The 23888-nt window shown below is 47.4% G+C and overlaps 1 protein-coding gene across 26 annotated transcripts in view; it reads left to right on the top strand.

The window, feature by feature from the left end:
- Positions 1-23888, top strand: part of LOC8034521 (CUGBP Elav-like family member 1-A) — a 505021-nt gene that overhangs the window by 319972 nt on the left and 161161 nt on the right. For all 26 annotated transcript variants that reach the window (XM_042293297.1, XM_042293295.1, XM_042293296.1 and 23 more), the window contains one exon: positions 18650-18698. In XM_042293297.1, the coding sequence (XP_042149231.1) occupies positions 18650-18698 (49 nt within the window). The remainder of the gene's footprint in view (positions 1-18649; positions 18699-23888) is intronic.

The raw sequence follows: 23888 nt of genomic DNA, 5'->3' as shown, positions 1-23888 counted from the left end.
GCGCAGACGCCGCACACCTCCCGAATTTGGTTTCTGCGCACTCGCAGTGCCCACACCTGGTGTGGGCAAAGCGGGCTTGTTTGGAAACGCTGTGTGAATCGAAGCACATGCACTTCAATTTTGACGTCATCACAATGAGATCGAGCGTAAACACAGATTAAGCGCTGTCAACGCGTCATAGGACGATCAGTGTCGGGCTCTGGCCGTTGAGTAGACGCTCACTCCGATAATGTTCTGCTAAAAAAAAAAAAATGTTCACGAACTTTTTTTTTATTACATTTTTAAGCGAAGGCTCGGTATACCGATGATCTGCCACTATGTGGCTAGAAATCGACATCATACTTTGTTTATCTGCGTGCAAAAACACGTTTTGATAATCGTTTAGGTGCGTCCATTACACGACGACGCTAAAGGTTGAGCTCGTACTCGCGTGTCGCTTCAAACTCGACGTACGTCCGAATAAAGTGGACTCCGCCGCTTTATGTACAATCTGCTTTGTCTGGGCGCACCAGCCCCATCGCAATACGCGAGCGTTGTTCCTCGGGGCCCGGCGAATCAATAACGCCTCCGTCGTCGTCGTTCCCGAAATTGAGGGCGTTTGCACAGCCTGGCGGCGATAGCTAGCTAGTCGCTTTCGCCGCTCCTAGGTATAGACATAGGGGATATGCCCGCCTCAGCAAACCCGGGCCGGCATAAATGTACGGGGAAGAAGGGGGACTTTTTATGTTTCTTCCTGCCTTTTTTTTTTACGTGAAATTTTTGGTAAACAAGTGGCCTTTTTTTGTTTTGGGAGTTTGCACTAGTGTGTGTGTGTGCGTATGTGTGTGTTTGTCTGTGTGTTGGGGGAGATGAAATGTGACAAGTTTTTAGTAGTAAGCAAGCGTTTTGGGTAGTTTTTTTGTTATTGTTATTTTATTTATTGCTACAAGTGGCCTTCCTTTCCAGTTGTGTTTGTCTAAAGAGACACAGTTTATTTTTTTCTTTTTGCTCTCTTTCTTAAGCGGGTTGAGTTAAACAAAAATTTGTTCCTGCTCCTTTGTACACACTGCGTTGAGTGAAAGCTGTCTAAACAGACGAAAAAAAAAAAAAGATAGGGGTGCTACTGAGGATGGCATCAAAAAGCTTAGAAAACAAGGGGGTGGCGCCATTCTCTCGTAAACGGGATCAGTTCGCCCGGTGCTTCAGGTTTGAGTTACAGTGCAGCGACGGTGGAGAGTACGTTGGTTAACTGTGCCGCTCTTTGTACACGGCGGAATAAAACCCAGATAAATACTACGCCATTCAACCTCTTCTTTGCCGACTGTGTCATGTCCGCCCCACTTTAATCGTCCGTAATTTTGAGGTTTCAACTTGGCGAGCTGTATCGAATGTCGAGGCGAACCTTGTAAGCAGACCATCTCCGGTCAGTCTCGTGGCATGCTGCGGGCTCCGTTTCGTCCGTCCATTCCTCACAATAGTTCGCGTTATGGTCACCCGCATCTTAAGAAATGCTGGGCGTGCCCATGCAGTCCCCTGCATATCATTATCGGTCTACAGCCAATCAGATTGCTTAATCTGATCGGCGGTCACGAGGTCCAGGCACCAATCGTGAAACGAAAAGAATAAACGAGGAGGCCGTGACGAAGGACAGCCGCGAACAACCGTCACGAGGGACTGTCACGTCACGGGACGCCATGACGTCGTGTGACGTCAGTCATTTGACCTCGTGACGTCAGGTTGCGTCACATACACACGCATACATACACACGCATGCATACACACGCATACATACACACGCATACATACACACGCATACATACACACGCATACATACACACGCACACATACACACGCACACATACACACGCATACATACACACGCATACATACACACGCATACATACACACGCATACATACACACGCATACATACACACGCACACATACACACGCACACATACACACGCACACATACACACGCACACATACACACGCATACATACACACGCACACATACACACGCACACATACACACGCACACATACACACGCACACATACACACGCACACATACACACGCATACATACACACGCATACATACACACGCATACATACATAGCATGTGCCCAGCTTAATGGCAACACATTATATGTTCCCCATTCTTTGTTAGTGTGATCAGGGTAGGGTTATTTTGTTTTTGTTTTGCGTCTCGAGCGCTGCCTATCGCTTCTTCCCAGCATTGGCATAAAAATGCCCGTTCTTCATTACCATAACGATGTTGGTGTTTCACCGCTCTCTATCGCTTCCGAGGTCCGAGACTCAAAATAGAATCGAACCGCGTTTTGAGGGCGGTTTCTTGCATACGGGCACTCTTGTTGAGTGTTGTCGCGTTTTTATGCGGGGGCTCTTGTGTGCACCGTTGTCTGCGGTCTGTTTGGGCGGATTTGCTTGACTGCTCTGTTTTTTTGTTTTTTTTCTCTTTTTTTTTTATCGATTGTTTGACCGATGGATGTTCTACGCCGACGGGAGCAACTTCTGAATTTGTTTGAGGTCTGGGCGGTGATAGGGCGACGGTAATGTGCCCCCGTATCTGCGCAGCTTTGCCTACTTGGTCCCATTTATTGTCGTTTCTGGAGCGTAAGTTATACGGGAAGGCGCTTGTTCAAGATACGAAACGGTGTACGGAGATGAAATAGAAGAAAGAACACAGTGTATATGAAGGGAGATAAACGGCTAAAAATAAAACGTGGACGATGTAAAGACACAAACACGACAGGAAGCGCAGCAGTAACCTGTTTGTATTTTCTTTGTCCTCGTGTTTTGAGTCCCTGCAGACTATAGGGCGCTCGTATTAGCATTTTTGTTTTTCTCGCGAAGCATTCTGCATCTCAAATTTTACAATTGGCCATTGTATTGTCGCGTAATTTCCTGGGGTGTTGATGCGACAGAGAACACTATTTCCGCATATCTAACTAGCAAAGACAGACTTTCCGCGTTGTAATATAATTATACTATTGCCCTTTTTCGTTTGTGTGCTTCGCGTGCGATGTGCTTTCCAGCGCTTCATTCGAAATTGGGGGTTTCCTCCGTTGCCCTTTCAAGGGACGGCGATTTCAGTTCTGTGAAGTTAGGCTAAAGGTCTAGAGTGCGAAGTAGCTGTAGGAACAAGTCAAGCAGTCGCCGTTTATTTTTTATTTTTCATATCCACTTAACATGTGGGATATAGTGATTGAAAAGAACTACAGTCTGTTGCAGGTTGAGAAAGCAGTGCGGGCTCTTTTCCACAAAGCCCGCTGTTTCTATTCTAACGGAGCGAATAATCGAAAGGAGGCGTCCCTCAGCGCCTCCTGTCTAGCATTCGTTCCGCTGAAATAGAAACAGCGGGCTTTGTGGAAAGAAGTCTGTACTGCTTTCTCAACCTATAGTTATCCCGCAACAGACTATGGTCATCCTGCATGGCTTACTACCTGCCGACGGAAAGTTGTGTGATCGGCGTTAACCTTTCCCCAATAAACGCCGGGAAAAAAAAAAAAAAAAAAAGGTAGCGCCGACGTCGTGTTCGTTTTAACTGTGCCTCCCACTGTAAGCCCATCGGCTGCAAGTCAGGCGGTGCAGATACGTTATCGTGGAGTGTCGTGGGTGCTCATGCGTACTTGCGAGAACACGTATGCCCGATGTTGTCCCGTTGGTAGCGTGAGATTCGCGAAGAAGTCGAGTTTTTTCCGGCATCGCGTTTTTCTCCCCCGTTTTTCCCTGTGTACCCAGCTGTGTTGGAAGGTTGGAGTTGTTCGACGGGACCGCTTTCGTCTCGTGCGAGAGGGTACCGTGTTTGCGGAAAACGTCGCATTCCTGCGAGCACCTCGTAAAAAAGAAAAGAATTGAAACGCTGGCCGGGTATGCTATACAGCTGCAACTTCGAAGTTATTTTTGCTTTTTTTTCCTTCTTGCTTTCAAGGTGTTCCTTAGCAGTTTTCTTAAACCTTTTTTTTTAATTGAGCTTTTTTTGGAGGGCAATATTGCCGCGCGCCAAGTATAGGTAGCGCGGCCGTGGCCTAACGGTTATCGCGCTGGCCTCCCACGCGAAAAGCCAGGGTTCGATTCCCGGGAGTAACGCGTCCTTTTGTTTATTCCTGCAATTTAGTTTTCTGGTAAATTCGAGAATCGTGGTGGCTTGTTCGAGGTCCGAATAATTCTACGCGTTGAACATTCTACGCCGATTATTTCAGAAGCTCACGCATGTACATAAGGAGCCCCGCGTGGCGAGCCGGGATCAGTTTTCGCCTCAGCGTTCCATCGTACTGCTTCGCCGCCTTCGACGTCTGCGACGCTTTGTTATCTTTCTTTTTCCTTTTATTTTCGGGCACAAGTTCGCCCCATTAAACGTTCAGTTTACTCGGTCATTCATCGCCTCGTCACTTGTCATCCGTGACAATATTTTCTACGTTTGTTGGCTTTCGAAAGCTCATAAAGTAAAATTTCTTTTTTTTTGTTTATTTGTTTACTCCTTGTGGTGTTTTGTTCTGTACCTTTTCGTTAAAAAATATAACTTTCTTTATTTGTTTATACGTTTATTTGGAAGGGGGCAACAGGCGCCTAATGTATTCTATGTCCCATCCCTCTGTACAGTTCAGGAGCCCAGCAGCCTCATAAAACAAAAGTTAATAACGTCGATGGATATAGATATGAGCATTATAAAAATTATCTTTAATAATAAAATAAAATCAGTTTTTCACCTTGTAATGATGAACATATTAACGCACTGCATACACTAACAGTTGTAGCATGTCCGAGTTGTTTCTTGTGTATAGCTTTCGAGTTACGAGTCGTTGACATTATTTCGTGGATTATAGTTTCCCACTTCAGAACTCCGTTTGAGGAATCGTGCCGTACAGAGGGGGTTATTACCCATGCCACATAGACGACCTTCGGCCTCTTTTCCGCTTGGGGCGGGAAGATGTTTTCACTAACTATGACGTAATGCGCCGGCGTTGTCGTCTACATGGTATCGGTATTACGCGAGCGTATTTTTCGCCCTAATAGTAAACACTAGAGACAAGGTGTATTCACTTCGCCACGTAAATGGAGAAAGCAACAGCAAAAAAAAAAAAGTCTCTTAGGTTCTATCACCTCGCGCTCTGATTTCGGCTGTCGTTTTGCTTTTTGAAGGTGGGGAACAAACTTGTCACTGTCGGCTTCTAACTGGGCGCTCCAAACACGGCATCCGAGGGGAATCGATACCTCGAGATCCGCGGCGAAATTGAGCCATGATCGAGCGCCAACCGGTCATCAATCTTGGTCCGGCGGGGCTTCGCCCTCCTATCTCTGACTTTAGTCCGGCCTGCTCGGTCGGAACGTCGACACGTACACGTCGAAACGATGTCCGAGCGACGTCTCGATGGGCGCCCCCCCGAAGTGCCGCTCCTTCCACCTGCAGCGCATTTCCGCTCGCTCGGCGCTCTCGACTCACGGAACGTTTGTCTGGAAGTTTGTTTACTTGCACCCTGGTTTGGTGGGAAATCGGTTGAAGTCGTGTCTGAAGGTCTTCTATAAACGACAACGTGGTAAAGAAAAGCTTGTCGAAGCAAGGTCTAATATGCGTGTTTGCCAACACTGTTTGTTCTTTGTTCGCAGGTTGATGGGGCGAATCCCTCAGTTCTAATGTAACAGCGTGGCTAGTTAGTTTTAGATGCGTCATGCAGCCTCCTTCCGTGTGTGTGGGGGCGTGCGTGCATATGTGTTATGTGCGTGCGCGCGTGTGTATGCTTCGCGCATATATGTGCGTGCATGCGTGTCAGTGAGTGTGAGTGAGGGGGAGGAGGGAGGGGAGAACGAGCCGTAAAAGGACTGAGTCTCCGCGATACCCGCAAAGAGCAGACGACACGTGATGAGACCCCGTGCGAACTAGAGATGCGTTCCTTCACCGCTTTTTCCCCTTTCCTTCCTCAATTGGGGACGGAAAGGGGAACGCGCCAGGCGATGCCATCCAAGCATCCTAGAAAAAACAAAGAAAAAACGCGTTTGTCCGTCCCGAGCGGGTTGCGTATAGCTACTTCGGAACGTCCGAGGTGCTCGACATTCTTCGTTTTGTCTCTGTTTCTTTCGCCGGCATTTCCCGAGTTCTTTACTTACTTATTGTATCGTTGCTCGACGGTAGCGTCGGAGGTCGTTCAACTCCGCGGCTCGTTTTCCCGTCGGGACAACTCTTTCCGGCATCGGGCGCTCTGCAGAATCCCGTGTAAGCTTGCAAGTGCCGACATCTGTCGCGGTGTAGTCTTAATAACTGTCGCCGCGCATTATGCATATCGCATGTTGTATAAATTTCTGAAGTAAATGTATACCTATCCGACAACTTTTCACTGTAGATAAAAAAAAACAAAAAAAAAAACGTAACAATGTCGACACTTATTAGACTGGATGTTTTACATACACCACGAGTTTTGATACGAACCTCTCACTTGAAACCCTGTCATGGCCGCACGTGACTCCATAGACCCCGAACTTGTGGTTTCATACCACAACCTGTAAAACTGATTTGGAGAAAAGAAAAACTTTCGGCCTTTCTACTCAGGTGAAGAAGGAAGACCAGCGAAGCTGTACTATGGTGGGAATGAAGGAATGGCCGGCCGCAAGTCGGCAAGTCGGAGTGGAAAGGCCCGAAAGGTTCCCGCCATCTATGAGCGACCGCAGCAAGCAGACAACCGGCAAACACACCACTGTGGACAGCTACCGCCATCTATGAGCGACGGCGGCAACCAGAGTTTTGTGTCGACATTTCTTTGCGGGGGACACGATCCTGGGGAAACTAGCCCGTAACAGCTCCGCTGTAAAAGGTGGATTGCGAGTTTGCCAAAGATAGCTTCACGCGCAAGCTCGCGTACTGTGGCACCAGAATGGGACGTCGTGTAGTTTTTCGAAAGGACACGAATTTGACTGCGCATGCGCAATGACATATATTTGCAACATCGACTCTGCTTCGAATGCCGTGTACCTCCCTCCACCCGTGCCTCCTGTTAGCCCACACTGCAAGGTGTGCTCGTCGGTCATTGGTCTTGTGCTGCCCCGAACTGATGTTTTTCTTTTTACCTGCTTTCTATTTGTTTTTGTTTTCACTTCCTTTCATGTCAACGAGAGTTAGGTCAACCTTTTATTTTTCATGTTTCTTTTTTCTTTGCGCCTGAGCGCGACTTATATGTTCAGACTTTATGTGACGTTGTACTCTCTGGGGAATCTAATATTCACCGCGGTGTTCCTGGAACGAAGTGCAGCCCTCGAAATAGCTTCCGGTATGCGCATATTAAAAATTTACGTTAGAACGTTTTTTTTTTCTTTTGAGCCGCGTGAACTCGATGAACGACCTGTGCTGCAGTGCGACGTTGAGGAGGATAATGCAGCACCGTAATGCATACGTAATGGGATAGGTACCTTCGTCAGCAAACCTCGAATAGGTCCATTCCCTCCCCCCCCCCCCCCCCCCCCAAAAAAAAAAAAAAGGAATCCTGAGCTCGCATTTACTTCGTTTATTTTTGTATTTAGTTGGAGCCGGGATGTTTCGCTGGCACATTTAAGATGTATAACATTCTTGGATTTAGCGGGATTGAGCTACACTGGGAAAATATCGTTTTTGCAGAATTATTGACTCGTGCTCTTTGATTATTTTTTTTTTCTTTCCCTTGGCGTCTACCTTATGGTGCGGTGGAAGTTTAGTAACGTGGTCGAGCAAATGTGCGATGTTCATGTTTAACTAGAGACAACGCGAAATAAAATGCTATAGAAAAAAAGGAGGAAGATTTGGAAGGGGGGGGGGGGGCGGGGGGGGGGGGGGAGGGGGGGCGGGGGGGTCAACAAGCGTAAAAGAACGTACTTCTAATCCAGCCATATGGGTCTTTTTTTTTCAATTTGCTGTGAAATATGGATACTGTGTTATTTTTGACTCTCATCCCGTAAAAATTTTGCCGAAACGAGGAGTTAGATCATGAATGATTCTGTGAGAAGTTTTCAGAGGATGTATTTCTATAGCGTTAAATATAACATACGCTACGTGTTCGTGTTTTTGAAGTCTGTGTATATTAGTGTCAGCTTATATATAAATATATATATTGTTACAAGCATTTCCCATGGTGTCTCTAACTGTCTTCGAGCTATTCCTTTTTCTTTTGTGACGGCAGCGTTGGTGCTTTTTTGTAGGTCTATTCACATCGCTCACAAGAGTCTGGAAAACGGAGGCATTAGACCTACGTTTTAGTTTAGGCGGCGAAAGCTACAGCCCATTATAAAAGACACAGTCGTTAGTATCCATCCATCCAAGTTCGAAATTGATCACGTCGCGACTGCCGCTTGATCCTCGGCTCGCCGATGTGCTGCTCCGCGCACTGGAAAGCTCTGGCGCTCTTTCCCTTCCCCACGGTGCCCTAGCTTCCCCATATCCGATGGGGAGCTCCGCTGCCCTTTCCCCATTTTTCCCCCACTGCGCATTTTACGCTCGAGTCAACGCTAAACGGAACGGGGCGGCGGCCCACGACCACCGCTTCCCCCCCAAAAAACAAGCCCGGGCTTTTTGGACTCCCGCTTCCACCTATCCCTAATACGGTAGAGCGCGGACGGTAGGGTTTTGGGTGTGCGTGTGTGTGTGTGTGTGTGAGGGCGAAGGGTTTGTGGGCTGCGGAATGTGTACATGTGTTTGTGTGCGTGTGTGTTCGGTTCTTCCGCCCGATTGGACAGTGGCGGGCCTAGCGGCTTCTCAGTGTTCCTTTTTGGACACCCGACTGAGTTTCTTTTCCCGATTTTTTTTTTTTTACCCGGTTTGAAGAACTTCCTAGTTACGTCCGAGCTAGCTGAGCGCCATTGTAGGTTTTTGTGAGGGTCGTTTTCTGTTTCTTGCTCGGTTTATTGTTGGAGTCGGTAGTCGGAGTGGCCCTAGTGGCCGACGAAGTCGTGTTTGCCTTCTATGCGTGTCGATTTTTGTTTTTATCTTGCTTTGTCGTTGCCGGTGAGTACAGTCTCTGTAGGGTGTTCTCGACTGTTCGTGGTCTTTGTGTATGGCTCGTTGAGTTTGGCGAGTGGGGACAAAATATTGTTAACGTGTCTCTCAGGTTGTTTTTTTTTTCTTTTTTTTTTCCGAGCTGCTTTTTGTTGGAAGTGTTTGCTTGTGCAAGAGATGCTTAGTCGGTCACTGCGCTCTCGCGTGTTTTCCTGCCAAGAAAATTGGGAGTGAGGTTTTCATTCGCGAGACTGCATTGGCTTCTACATCGGTCATTACTTGTGCGTTTGCGTAGAGTGCGATTTCTTTTGAATTCCGAGGCTTTTCGTAGTTGTAGTCACCACGACGAACGAATTTTATTTTCGGTATAACGATGTTACGGTTTCTTAAGTTGTTTTTCGACTGAGTTAGTTACCTTTGTGCGGACTCGCTTTTTTCTTTTTCTCTGGGTCGCTTTGTTCCGTGTTCTCTTCCCTCGGCTCGGCCGCACTGTCCCGAAGCGCAACAGAAAGACATCAGCCCTTTCGAAAGCGGCGAAGTCTTCAGGACGCAACCTAATGCAAGACAGCGACCTAAAGTAACGAACATAAAGAGGCGGTGCAACGATTTTTCGTACTTCGCAGAATTACGGCTAACAATGAATCCCTCACGCTTTTAACCTGCGAAACTTCCGAAAAAATTAGCCGCGTTCACTCCCTCAACTTGCAGCCGCGAGAAGCGTCCACGTGATCTGGAGCCGATTATATATAGACGCTTTGCAGCAGCTGTGCATGGACGCCGCCATAACTGACCTTCAGTTTTTGTTTACTCTTATTTCGTATATTTCACTTCATCATTACCATAGCAGGCCAGATTATTGCCACATTAGATTCAACTGGGTCCTTTTCTAAAGCATCGGCCTTTGTACAGGATCGTCAACTACCGTTTCAGTTGCTCGGCATCTCGGTAAAACAAGAGAAGGTCAGCAATGGCGGCTGTAATTTGGCGCGTGTGTAAAACGTCTATACCGCCAATGTTCATCATAGCCGCGCGCTGGGGTTGGCGAAGCGCAGTACACGCGCTAAGTCCCAGACGTTTTTAGTGTTCGGCTATTAGCGGGGAGATGTTTCGGTGGCGCCCTCGTATGGTTACCTTTCGCGACGTCATTACCTTGTGAACAAGTGTTTGTAATGGGCATAGTGGAAGTCTCAAATCATAGCGCTCTCAAAGCAGCGCTGCCAACACCGTCAAAATTGAAGTTCTTCCATTCCTCTTATTTCCGTCGATGAGAACTCCTTTGCTGACGTCATTGTCAGCATTCGGCCAATTGTGGCGGGTCGACCACAGCGACGCTTTCGATCGCTCACGTCGCCAATTGTCGTCATTGCAGCGATAAGATGCGAGCCTACTACCCGAATGCTTGTCGAGCTATTGATTCGCCTAAAATCGAATGCTCACGCAAGCCTGTTGTCCTACTATCTATGAACCGCATTCAAATCTCGTCGCTCGGGGGATCATGCCAACACGGCGACCTCCGAGCTACGGTCGCGTGGAGATTGAAAACTGGATTCCTGGGTTTTGGGGTCGATCCCCCCCTGCCCGTTTCGATCTGAATCAGCTGCGTGCACCGGCCTGCGGTCGTGTATCAGTACTGCGTGGAGCAGGTTAAAGATCCCAGGATAGCGGTTGTACTGAAGCTGAAATACAAGTGATCGTCCACTGAGGCCGACTGACTTACACCTGTCTAAACCATTAAGTTTTGCTAGGAAACACGGGATTGGAAATGCTGGCTTTTATTGTTAAAATTATACCGCAACAAGTAAGTTTCTTGGTCTCTGGCGCTGCGTGTGAGCATACATGGGTTCCACTGGTGCCAGTAAGGCTCGTGCACAGTGAAAATCAAAAACAAAAAAAAAAATTCTGACTGAACATTGTAACGCTGCCCCTTTAAGCCGTGTTGCAGGCCTGTAAAGATGGCGCTGCGTTTTTCGAGCTAGTCAAAAAGGCTTCGTGAAATGTGGAACCGCGACCAGAACTCCCAAAAACCGCCTGACCTCCGACACCCTCCCGGCAGAGCCAGTACGCTGCAAAAATGCCTTGCACTGGCAAAAAAAAAAAAAAAAAAAAAAAAATGGCGCAGAAAGTGGCGGGAAAACGGAACGCGCCACAATCTCTGGATTTCGGCGGTCCGCGGGAGAGCTGCTGTGCGTGTGTGCGTGTTCGTACGCGCTGCTCGTGCTGTACCACAGTGGGGTAGAAAGAGGGGCGAAAAAACAAAAAATACAACAACGTGAAATTGAAAGGGAGGTAAGAAAAAGGAGAGGGTGATGCTCGAACCCCGACAGCCTAATCCATCTAGGGCCCGGACCCTGAGCCCGCCACCGACGCACACTCGCTGTGACCTGGGTCTTTCCTACACCTCCTCCTCCTCCTTTGTCGTGTTGTCTTTATTCTGAATTTCTTTTTTTCTGCTTATTTGTTTCTTGCTACGTGTGCCATCTTTACATTTCGGGTTTGTTTTCTCCTTCTCTCTCTTCATTTTGTTTCTTTATGTGAATTTTTACCCTTTCAGGGACTTGTTTTTTCTTGTGACCTCTGAAAACAGGAAAGAAGGCCCTTCAGTATCATAGAAATTGAACCTCTTTATTTATTTTTTTTTTTTAAATTCTTATTAACTTAACGTTTAACTTTCCATTTCGGCGGAGTCTGACCCCTCTTCTGCCAGGATTCCTCACTCGTATAGTTATACTCCGCGAAATCAAAACATTAAACACGCACTCGCTCTCCCTCTCTCTCGCCCACAGACACATAGCCGCGCGCGCTGACACACCAATTTTAGAACACTTTCACCCAGCTCTCACAAGCTTCTACACTCGTAATCTCGCAGTCACAATATCACACTCTCACTCATCCGCGGACAGACTAACAAACAATCCCAATGGTCTCTTTCCGAGAAACTCCCCGCAGTACAGCTTTCTTCGTCGCGACGTAAAGAAACTTCTCGAGTGGGGTGTGCCACCATTTATTCCGAGAGCATATATTTTTTCGCCTCTATTGACCTTTGCTCACGTGATCGCCCCACCCCCCTCTTGCCGTCCGTCACGCCGATGCTTCTCGTTCACGTACTCGTCTCGCTGTGTTCCGAGTGGCGCGTGTTTTCCTGTGCCGCCTCTCCCTTGGCGGGGTTCCGGCCGCCTGTGCCCTCCCCCGAACTGCCCAGCCTCGCCGTTGCGCGGAGCGCCCGTGTGTATTCTGCCGGACGTCCAGCCAGCGCAACCCTATCAATCTTCGTATCGATCGTCCCGAAAGCTTGACTCTTCTTTTTCTTTTTTGCTTTTTGTTGCTGTTTTGGTGTGGGTCCTTTTGCTTGCATGTTACTTGATTTTTTTTTTTCTGCTTGATGTCGATGTAGTTGCGTGCGTAGTTTTTACGAGCTTGCTTTTTTTTTTCTTTCTCTCTCTTTTTTTTTTTTTTTTTTTTTTAATGTGGAACAAAGCTTTTTTAGGCCAGTGGCCCGCATGCTACGACCCCCGGGCGCTCCGAAAAATTCCTCCGGAGAACACTCGGACACTGGTGCCTGCCGGTTTCTAGTCGCGCTCTTTTTTTCTCGTTTTAGATCTATCTTTCTTATTTTTGTTAATGAGGGTACGCTGCGCATGTTTTCCGACTTTTTTATTTTTTTATTTGTCGTTCAGTTCGCGTGCGCAGGGGACTACTGCATATCCGCGCAAGCTGCGTTCCACCGACCGTAGGTTGTCGGCGCGATGGCTTGTATACCGGCATGATTTGGTCCGCCATGCTGGCGGGCAATCTCCGGCAGCGTCAATAGACCGATCTCGCTGAGCGTTCGACGCGTGCGCGCCGCCGCCATAAGTGTAGTTCACGGGAGGCCGGTGCACGGAGAGTCGAGACGGGCTCGTGCAATCCCGTGCTCTGTTCGCGCAGCCGGAGTTTGTCTCGCGCGCAGAACGACTACGATTCTCACGATTATTTATGTGTTCTATTTTTACATATTGCAGCCCCAGTATGGCGGGACTTGGGATTAGACGCGGACAGCCGAAGCATCAAATCAAGCACTATCGAAGGCGCAGAGAAGTTCGTCTGATTGTAGCGATTGTTGATACGCGGTGGTTGCGTTCATTTCCAGCGTGCAAAGACTGGGACTAACCTGCCGCGATGTCGGTCATTGCGTGTGGCCGCTACCCACAGTCGTGCTATCCGTTTGTACACGGTATGCTTATTCGTAACGATTCCCCGACTTTGTTGTTTGTAAAAGGGGGAGGGAGCTTATATGGTGGTCTTCGTTAGAAAGGCGTTGGGCGTCTACTGTTTTGCCGGCCCGATTAGTACGACTGCTAACCTGGGGTGGACCGAGCAGTGGCGATTGCACGAAGGCACGCCGCTACGATAGATAATCCGAGGGTGTGCAGGGCTTGCAATGTCCAGTACCGTCACCGCACAGAGTTATTGGCACGTAAATTCATCTTGGAATATGCCATACGTCGATGGAAACAGCGTTAACTGTAGCTTGAAGCCATACAGGCTTCAAACCAACTGGGATCCGAATTTCAAACATGGCGTATATTTTGAGAACGTATTCGTCGCGTTCTACCCACTCGACCAATCAAAATCGTTGGCATTATACTCCACGTGACCAGGCTCCTCACTGCGCAGCCCCTCACCCAGAACGCAGTCACAGTTCGGTAAGAACGAGGATTGGTCAGTCCCACCGTGTGCACGATCACAAACTGCTGTGCTCATGAATCGAGGAAGTGTTGACGTCAGCTATTTTCACGATCTCCCGTTGGTGTTCCATATAGATGGCGCGATTTTGTCGGCGCAAACAGGAGTCTTCGCTACACCGAAGCTATCCCTCGATTTTGAATGCGGGTTCTGCGCTTCTCCTTTTCTTTCTCTCGTTGTTAATATTTCTGGCCTTCTATATAGGGCGGGCGGGTTATTTGCGCACACTTCAGTCGCTTGTTGCGAGGATCAGTCGCAACGTTCTTCCCCCGCCGTGCGGAATTTACGATAGGCAAATGTTTACGCGGTCCTGTTCCCGGGGTCTCCTGCTCTCTCGTTTGCTTTCTTTGGTTTCTTTCTGTCTGATTTTGGCTCCTCCGTCTGTGTATATATTTCCCGCTTCGCCTAACCTTTTTTTTTTCTATTTGTTTTTTTAGTCGTGGGCAGTTGGTGTTGATTTCCGAAGTTGTCTTTCTCGTTTCCTTCGGTACTCGCTGGCACTCTGTTGATTCGGACGGGACGGGCCCCTATTTTTAGCTTTTTTTAGCCGCTCTGCCCCGCCCCTGGCGGAGAAGAGAGAAAATACCCGCCCCGTTCTGTCTACATCTCCCAGTTTTGTTGTTCGAACGTATTTTCTTTTGATCCCGTTCCCTCCCTCCCTCCTCATTTTTATCCCTCCTTTCGTCCATTTCCTCTCTACCTGCCGCCTCTCTCTTCTCGTTTTGCGTTATGTCCTTGGCCTTTCTCTTTATTACTTTAGTCCTTACTGACGCACGCCGTTTCACTCGCGCATGCGCATACGGTTCGCTTTTCGATAAAAATGTTTTTTTTCGCCTGTGCACTGCCAACTTCCGCTGAACGGACGAGATGCGTGTCTGTATGTGTGGGGGTGAGCAAGAAAGGGGGGGGGGGGGGGGGGGTTCCGTGTGTGTGTGTAACTTAAGGGTAAACAAAGTTTTTTTATTTTTATTTGTTTGAAGGGTTAAGCGCGTTTATTTTATTCGACTGTGAGCAAGTAATGCTACAAAGTTTTATATGTTCAAGACGTCTCGATGCAAAGAGACTACCACCGCTCACCTATCGTACGACGTAGACCAGCCCGAGGGAGTGTTTTGTCCTTTTTCGCTTGCAGTCTTTTCGCCAACGTGTGCGTCTAAGTGACTAAAATGTTTTTTTTTTTTTATTTCCCCCGCAACTTGACAAAAAAATAAAGAAACGACATGAAGTTGAGTTAAGGTTGAACGAATAGTTCCCTAGCTATAGTCCTAACTGCAATGCTCGGACTACCGCGACGCGTGCGTTTGTTGGCGTCAAAACAGTTTCGTTTCGACGTCTCTGCTGAATCGCTCGTTCGTAGTCCCGCGGAGACGCATGGCGAAGGCGACATATAGTATATCCTCCCTATAGGACGTACCGCGGGAGACGCTACGGGCCATCGAAGGCAATTCGGTGTGGTGTGAGTGTGTCACGTGACTTTCGGTAGGGGCGCGGGGAGCACTGTTGCCAACTTGAAAATCAAATCCGTCGTAAGAATCCTGGAAAACCGCTAACACCGCTTAATTTTAGGTGAGCACAATTTCTTGTTATAATCTGCAGAAAACGGTATAATAAATAAATGAACTCTTTAATGGAACTGTTGTTCGGCGCAGATCGCTTTCATGCATGGAACAATATCTACTGCATGATCCTGCCTGTTATCAGGTGCTAGCAGGTGCATTGTCGTCGAAGTACACCTCCGTTTCGGTCCACAGCGGAATATTTTGTGGCAGTTCAATGCTTCAGTAACGGCTTTCACGTGCTTTTGAAAAAAAAGAAAAAAAACTCCATTTTGCAAGGTATCTAACTCGTCTAACGTCGCTTGGAGCGATCATTAACCGAGCTCGAATCTTAGAATCCTATTAGCCCCGTGCTTTCTAAACTTTTCTTTTTTATTGTGCGAAGACTGTTTATTGGGTTATTGGGAACCCGCTAAACTGAAAACATTGTTTTGGTAGTGTAGTCGCGGGGCAGGAACACGAAAGGTGACAGACGTATAGGACTAAATAACAAGAGATAGACACGATTGAGACTTCAAGTAGACCGTATTTTAGAACTGCGCTTTGCTAGGGGGAGTTCGTGCCGTCACCCTGAAGCATGAATTCAGCACGCGTTAGCTGGGCCCGCTTTTCGCAGAATACGATCTACTCAAACTCTATTGTACGCAGTATGCCATAGCCTAAGACGCTAGATTATATGGTTTTGAAGTGCACGGGGCTTCGCCCTTGTCTCCGTGTAGGAGTCACGTTTCTGACGGGGGGGCTCTGGGTTTTGCTGGCGAGGATGCAAGAATGGCATCAAAAGAGCTTAGAAAATTTGTGGAATTTATCGCGAAAAAACTTGAATGAAGTAAAACTAACTAGCACAGCCGGGGACAGAGGAAAATTAAGACTCCCTCGTCGAAGAAAAAAAAAAAAAAAAGAAACGAAAAGTGATGTCTTTTTTTTTTTTCGATGTTTAATGGTTACTTTGGCGATATTTCACACCGCCTGGTGATAGTGACAAAAATGCAGAGGGGAAGCAAATTGGCTTAGAAGGGCGATGGGGGGGAATTATACTTCTTGTTTTTTAGGCTAGGCGGCGCAAGCTACCGCCCGTTATAAAGCGTGCAGCCATTATCATCCATCCATCTGCGTAACAATTTCACAGCGCCGAATAGGCTGGGATGGTTAGTAGCGTCCGCTGCGACCCATCGTAGGGGAAAAAGGGAGCGTAGCGCATGCGATTGATTGAATCCTCTATCACCTCTCATCCTGCGTTGTCTGTTTTCTTCTGGAAATCGAGTCCACTTTCTCGTTCCAATGGCGTCACGTCACCAGCTGAATTTTTCACAAGCTGTGCCCTCTCTTGTTCACCTCCAGGCGGAGCTTTCCATGATGAATATGGAAGGTAGTTCGCTTACGCGACGCGGAATACCGGTAATCTTTACTAATGCACCGCCATATAGTTTTATGTGTGCGAGCGCGTTTTTTTAATTTTTAGTCATTTTTATGATAAACGTTTCGTGCGCGTTATAGGCAGTTTCTTCTTTTCACCGACGAGCGCTACAGCCGCTCGCTCATCGCACGCGTCTTGAATTTATTACGCCGTTCTTGTCGCCGCGTCGATTCTCGTGAAGAGAAAGAGTGGCTCTTGGCTTTAAAACTCTTTGCACGTTGGAAGAATAAACCGAAGAATGGAAGAAAAAAGAGAGCGAAAGAATACTGCGGGGAGGTGCTGCACGTATCTCTAAAAACCGACATACGATAAGGAAAAAAAAAAAAAAAAAAAAGTGCATCAGTAACAACAGGGAGGAAAGTGAAAAACCTCTCTGCTCCGACTTCGGAATGCGAGTGGAAGAAGAGAAAGAGAGAGAGAGGGAGATAGAGATAGGCGGGACGAAGGGAAGCGGTCGGTGCGTTCAAAAGAGAATCGCTTTGTCCGCAGTTTGATATGAGACCGAACTCCTCTTCGCCCCGTTGTTTTCTTTTTTATTCCCCCCCCTCCCCCTTTTTTTTTTTTTTTGAAGTTTCTTACAACAGGAGGAAACTATGGATTTGGGGAAGGTGTTTGGGGATGCTGGTTGTGGGTACCGACCTCTGCAGTAATGTTTTACCGACTCTTTGAATGGTTAAAATAAATCCGTGCGTGTTGTGGTTTCCTTTTTCTTTTACTTTACAGTGTTTATAGTCTGGAAGAGTAATTGATTTTAATACACGAGTGGCGACGTGAAGTTTTGATACTTGTATGATTATTATGCGCACACTGCGTTTGTGACGTCACGCCACGACGGTTTCGTTGGTTGCCTAATGTCGCGTGCGCACATGCTTCACTTCTGTAAACGAAACATTTCTGCGCAAGCGTAATGCGGACAGCTTTTCGGGGGTAGCGTAAGGGTAGCGTGCTTGTTTATCGCTAGATTAGTCCTATGTAATCCTTACAATCTCCTGCTTTGGTCCCAACGGGATGGCGGTATTGATACATAAAATACGCGAACTCGCTATTGGCTCTTCTGATTCTTGACCAAGGCTAGTTTTATCTCGGAATTTCTGGTTTGTGGGCCTCCTGTGTCTCGTACTCCTGCGCGAAAATGTATTGGGTGATTCGTACTAATTAAGCGTATCTCCTTATTGATGCGACGTATTCCTTGATTGAAGGGTTGTTTTACTTCCTTTTAATTACCTGCTTCTGACGAACTTTCGATGCGCTTTTTTATGGCATTTACTAACACTTTTGTTTCTCTTTTTAGGTGTTGTGGGTTATTCTGCTGACGTCGTGTTAACGATGTTTCTCGTTACAATGTCGTTCTCTGAACTTTTTTTTTTTTTTAGTCACGGAGAATTGTTAGTTAGCTGGTATGCGATGACGTGTTGAGTCCAAAGAGTAACCGGATTTGGAACACATGACTCTATCTTGCAGGGTTGCCCGTTTGCTCTCTGCTTTCGTCTATTGATCTCGTTCGTGCAAGATAGCGTGTGATTTTCTCGCGCCGTAAACAAACACTCTGAAATCTTTTTAACTACAATCGTTTGTTTGTCACACTTTCTTTACATGTGTTAAATGTCATCAGTCACGTGATCAAATGTAACTCAAGTTGCCGCTGTCTCGACCGACATAACTAAAAAAGGCATAAAAAGTCTTTTTTTTTTTGTAAAAAATTGGCACTATTTGTGAACAAGGAAGTGCAGATTTAAGTTTAAAATTGTTGAGTGCGTTATAATGTAACTACCTTAACGTCTCGGGTTTCATTTATGAATTTATTTTTTTGCATAACGTATTGCCATAAATTGCTTTGTATACTTACTTGTGACGGTTGCACATCACTAGCGGCCCAGTACATCTGTTTCTGTTGAGCTTCGAAGTGTGTTTTGGCTTGGCCGGATTGATCCACTTATCTGCTTGTCGAGGCTGGCTACTGCTTCTCGCTGACTTTTTTGTTTTGTTGTTTTTTTGGCAGATGCACCACCCGATACAGATGAAACCTGCTGACAGCGAAAACAGAAATGGTGAGTCTTCGCTGCCTTTCCTCTCACGGGGTCACCTTTCTCCAGGATGCCGTTGCAGGGTTTCTCATGCCTTTTGGGATTCCGTGTCCGTGGGTACGCGGTAGATTCCAGAAAGTGGCGAAAGACGCAACGGAAATAATGACGGCGGTCCCGATTTAATTTGTCCTTAGATCGGTCGCGGCAGGCCATCGTCGGGGTCGTTTCCCCGCAACTATCGTCACTATCGCCGCTTGTCCGCGCCGCGCACTGGGCGACAAAATGGCGGCTCCCACAACCCAGTCGGGGACTAGAGTGTCTGTGCTGTGTATGCAACGTGGCTAGTGGCTCTACGTCCACCCACGAAAGTGAAAGGGTTCGCTGCGGCATTGAGGTAATCGAAACTATGGTTGCTGCTTGGGTTGGCCAGTTAAATCAGATTCTTTGTGCATCGAGCGTCGCAGCGGCTATGTCTCGGAGTAATATGCTCGTGGCCGCGAAGTTCGCTTAGTTCTTCGGCGGTAGGGACCCTTCGTTGTTTCGAGGTGAACCCCAGTGCATTCGGGCTTCGTTTTGTGTACGAAGCGAGGAAGCATCCGGCGAGCGAGGACAACTGAGCTAAGGATGCCGCTGTTTTCGTGCTGGGGCGACATGTCGATACGTTCCAAATGGAGCGACGCGACGTCTTGGGCAAGTTCTTTGTCCCCCCATTGTTTTCTCTCGTGTCGGGTTTTGGCCCGCGTTCACCGCCGACGCTACCGGTCCCACCTGCTACTAGCGCGCGCACAATGCTGTCGTGTCGTGCTCAGCGGGGGCGTGCGCGTGTGCTTCGCGTTCTGGCTGCCCTAAAGCGACAGGACAATGGGGGTCTGAGCAATACCTCCTAGAAGACAAGACCCTCCACACACGTCAGCACAAGTGGGTTCACGCAGGCACTGCCTTTAACTGGCGCATGCCGCCCGTGCCTCTCGTGGCGTCTCACATAATGAGCTGTGTTTGTTGCTGGGGCGGGGCGGGGCGGGTTGGGGGTTCACTAGTGATGACGTAATGCGTGGGCCTTGTCTTCTAGGTGGCGTTGGTCCGAGGAAGGTAGTACGCGTTGTAGTAGTTCGCTTGGAACGCGCACTGCGGGGGTGGACCTATGCGCAGCTGGCTGTCTTTCTCTGAACGAGGGGCAGCTTGTCCCGCTGTGTGTGCCGCTCTAACCCCTGACAGTTTTTCTTTTTCTGTTTTTGTAATGCGTACGCGGTGGCAGCGAGGTCGTACATAACGTCGTAGCAACCTGACGTCATGTGAGGTACGGTCCAGCTAACCGAGGCTAGTGACTTGATATCGAGATAAATAACGTAATCATCGTATCGATGTGATTTCGCGATAGGTGACGCTATATTCGGACACTTCACGTCGTATCGAGACATGTGACCTCGTATCAACGTTCGTGGGGCTGGGCGAGACGGGAACATGCATGCAGGGAAAGACAGCACCAAAACAACCCAATAGCCTAGACTACGCGGGGAAAAAATTGACGGGAATTTTTAATGGAGTTCAGCGGACATGACGATTCCCATTTCGAGAAGAATTGCCTGAAAGCCGCAGAAACACACACAAAAAGAATAATAATAATAAAAAAAAAGAAATTCATGCAGTAATCTGATAGCCTCGCTATGCGTTCAAATTTCAACCGGCTTCGACATTTTCATTTTGTATTGTCACACTCCCTCATGCCGGAACATTGTGAACACTGAGGGGGTATGCTCTTGGCAACCCCGGGGACGCGCATTTAGACCCATTTTCTACACTTCACGCGATGGGCCACGCCAGTTTTCTTCGTTTCACAGTCGAAGCTTTTCGCTTCATCTCCTTCGGGTCTTCTCCGCTGGGTGGCGTCGTCGCCTCCTGCGCTAGAGGGCTTAGATTTCAGAGAGGGGGCAACTGGGAAGCCTACGTCTCGTTGCCGCAAGGCGGGGCGGAAAGCGGGCAGCGAGGCGGAAACGCTTGAATGCGATCGACGCTTTCTACTCCTCCTTGCAGCTCGCATTGCAAATGCGGCCCTTGAACCAGATTACAGAATGTTCCGAAGTGCTCGATGACGTCCTCCATCGAGCACTTCGAAAAACACTCTCTCGCCTAGGCACACTAGAGTCGGGAATAATAATAGTCGGAGGTTGCTGTGTGCGGAGTTCGTCCAAGTTGGAAGCCTCAAGATGTAACTAAACGGAGTCCAAAATTAACAATAATAAAAAACGTGATTTTTTATTGTAATCAATAAGTTATTTCGCTGCCAATAAAAAAAAAATATCTTCGCGTCGGCGGCGTTTTGCCACGTTTCAATTTGCGCAACTCGAAATGAGAAATCTCTCGAAAAATGTTTGAAAGGAAAAGTACGCACGCGGCGGGTTTCGGGTAAGTATTGCGGAATCCACAAGAAGAACATCGTCTTAGCTTGTGTTTTCTTCCACCAAAAGCTCATTGGCCGTTTAAACTCTTGCAGCAAAAAAAAAAAAACAAAAAAAAAAAACTATACGGTAATAATCAATTGCACACTTGCCGTTTCTTTTTTTTTTTTTTTAATAAAGGTTTGATTTGAACGTTTTTTTTTATTTTGGTTTGAGAAAGGGAGAGAGATCACAAGAGAGAGGGAAGGACCTGCTGTATGTTTTTTATTTGCATTTTTACTTGCAGTGTGTATTTCAAGGTTATGATGTCTTTCTTTGCCTTGTTAGTTCGTCTCGCGGCAATTAGGGGTGCAATGAACGAAGCGTTGCTGCAAGAGCCTGCGGATGGTGGAGAATGAGGCGACGGAACACGCGAGTCGTTCGTTATAATTTGAAACCGGGCAGGCCTTCTCGCGATGGATCCTTCGATCTTAATCGTTCGGAGTTTCTTGGAACGATAAACCTCGTTTCGAATAAACGTACATAGAAAAAAAAATATTCTAAATAGATTAAAATCAAAACTTTCCACTTTTGGGGTGAGGGGCAAGCGAGTGTGCTTTGAGGGTCATATGCCGACTTGAGGAGGGAAAGGGGAAGAATAAAAAAAGATGGAAGTCTTATGAGTAATGAAACAAAATGTGAGACATTAAGCGGCTAAAAAGCAGGGACTGCAAGACGCAGTGGTGAAGAGGATCGTTTATTCGGTCGCTCGTTATGAATGTCTTCCTCTTTTCTTTTTTTTTTAATTATTATTATTTCTATTTATTTTCAAAATGAGGTAACAGCTACCGTGTCGCGTGTTCGCTGCAATCGGGTACTCTGGTGGCGAGCGCTGCTCCTTTTTATTTCGAGAAGTTTCTCTCTGCCATTTGTTTCGTTGCGAGGAGGAAGAAACGGGGGAAAAGGGAATGGGGGGGATGAAAAATAATTATTTTTGAGGGTGGGTTATAAATGATCATATCAGGAACATCTGTTTCGAGTGTTGGGCGGAGTGGAAAGGACGAAACTACTCGGGATTGAACGAGGAAGAGGGAAGAGACGTAAAGCTGAGATGAGGAGAGAGAGGGATGGGTGGAAAATAACCTGGACCCTCCTCTCGGATTTCGACGGCCAAGATGCGAGCGGGGAAGAAAAAAAGATAACGTAAAAGAAGTAACGGAGATCTGAGGGGAAGGTTTGAATACGTATTTATTTTTATTTTTCGAACTCTCGGATTCATGTGGCATCTTTGCTTGGAGTTTTTTGTTTTTAGTATTTGTCTTTGCCCAAAGCTGTAGTTTTTTATTTTTTTTTTATTTTTGGCAGTTGTGCGGAGGCAAATGAATGCCAAGCGGCGAAGAATCGTACCGTTTCGTAAGGCGATCTTGGGTGTTTTCTATTTTTTGTTTTTGTCTTTATTTTTAAGGTATTGGCAGGAAGAAATGCGAGAAAGAGCAGGAGTGAGGTAGAGTGAAGATTTTATCTGTTCCCGATAGCTTGTTGCGATTCAAATGCTTCGTCTTTACTGGATTTTTCTATTTTGTTTCAAAACTGCATTATCGTGTTTTCTTGTTTTTTTTTTTTATCAATTCCGCTTTTGTTGAGAGTGTGGTGCTTCTCTGGGTTTCTTTCTTTCCCTCTTCGCCCTTACTGTACGTGCGTGCGTGCGGGCGTGCACGGTAAACACGGTGCCAAACAGTCACCGGGTCGATTTAATGGGCGTTGCTACTTTTTCTCGGCTAAGCGCAAGTCGGGAGACTATGCCACTTAGGGTCGCTGTTCTTGCTTTGTGCGACCCATCTGGCGTTCTCTGAAATCTTTATTTTTTATTTTTTTCATTAAGCTGGCATTTAGGAAAAGTGAATTAATTGCTCGCAGACCTGTTTAAGGTGATATTATACTCAACGACCCCTGTCAAGGTTGTATTATATATTTTCGTTAAGTTTACTTTGGTGCTCGCTTGGAATTAGCTGCAGTTCAATAAACCCAAGAGCTTCTCTTCGCTACCACCCCGTGCACGTTGGATCGCTGAACGGGAGCTAAGTGATCCTTTCTAAACAGGTCAATCTAAAGGTACAGAAATCTGTGTACCCAGTGACATGTGATTGCCTCCGCGACGCGACCGATGACAGTAAAAGAGAGCGTTCCGTAGTTACTAGGTGTTTTCGTGACGGATAAAAGGCGGCAGTTACCGCCAATAGGGATTCGGTGGTCGAATCCGTTAACGTACCCTAGCTCGGAGCGCGAGTTGCGAAAACTTGCGCTCCATAACCCAGGCATCCTGGGCTCAAGTCTCTACCCCTGCCCGTCCATCCCCGCCCGTTTCGGATGAACATAGTACCGGTGTGAGGTCGTGGATCACTACTACGATACGCACGTTAGAGACCCCGGATCAGCGGTTGTACTGCAGCGGCGAAATTTCTCCTTGACAGCTGTTATACCAGACGCTCGCTGGGGCTGGCTATCTTCCAGCAACACAATTACTTTGTTTTACCGCCAACGCTACGGGACTGTTTCGTCTTGACCGCGCGCGAGAGGCCAAGAGGAGACTAGATTTGCTCTCGTCGTGAATTATCGAGGGATACAGGGGGTTGCTTTCGTATCACTTCGCCTCAGATTAATCCTTCGATTATTCACATCCGCGAAAACTAAGGCGATGAAGCCGAGTTCGCCTGCAACTCTATTCGGAGAATAGAGCAACATATCATCGCGGTGCCAGGGTCTGACCCCGAAACCAATCGTATCGCGGTTCTTCCCCTCTCAATCTAAACTTGGTCGATTCGACCGCGAACCTATAGCA

The sequence above is a fragment of the Ixodes scapularis genome, unplaced genomic scaffold (assembly GCF_016920785.2).
Source record: "Ixodes scapularis isolate PalLabHiFi unplaced genomic scaffold, ASM1692078v2 PGA_scaffold4__175_contigs__length_147842914, whole genome shotgun sequence".
Classification (NCBI taxonomy): Eukaryota; Metazoa; Arthropoda; class Arachnida; order Ixodida; family Ixodidae; genus Ixodes; species Ixodes scapularis.
The sequence above is the reverse complement of the archived record's forward strand: the minus strand, read 5'-3'. Positions and strand labels throughout refer to the sequence as shown.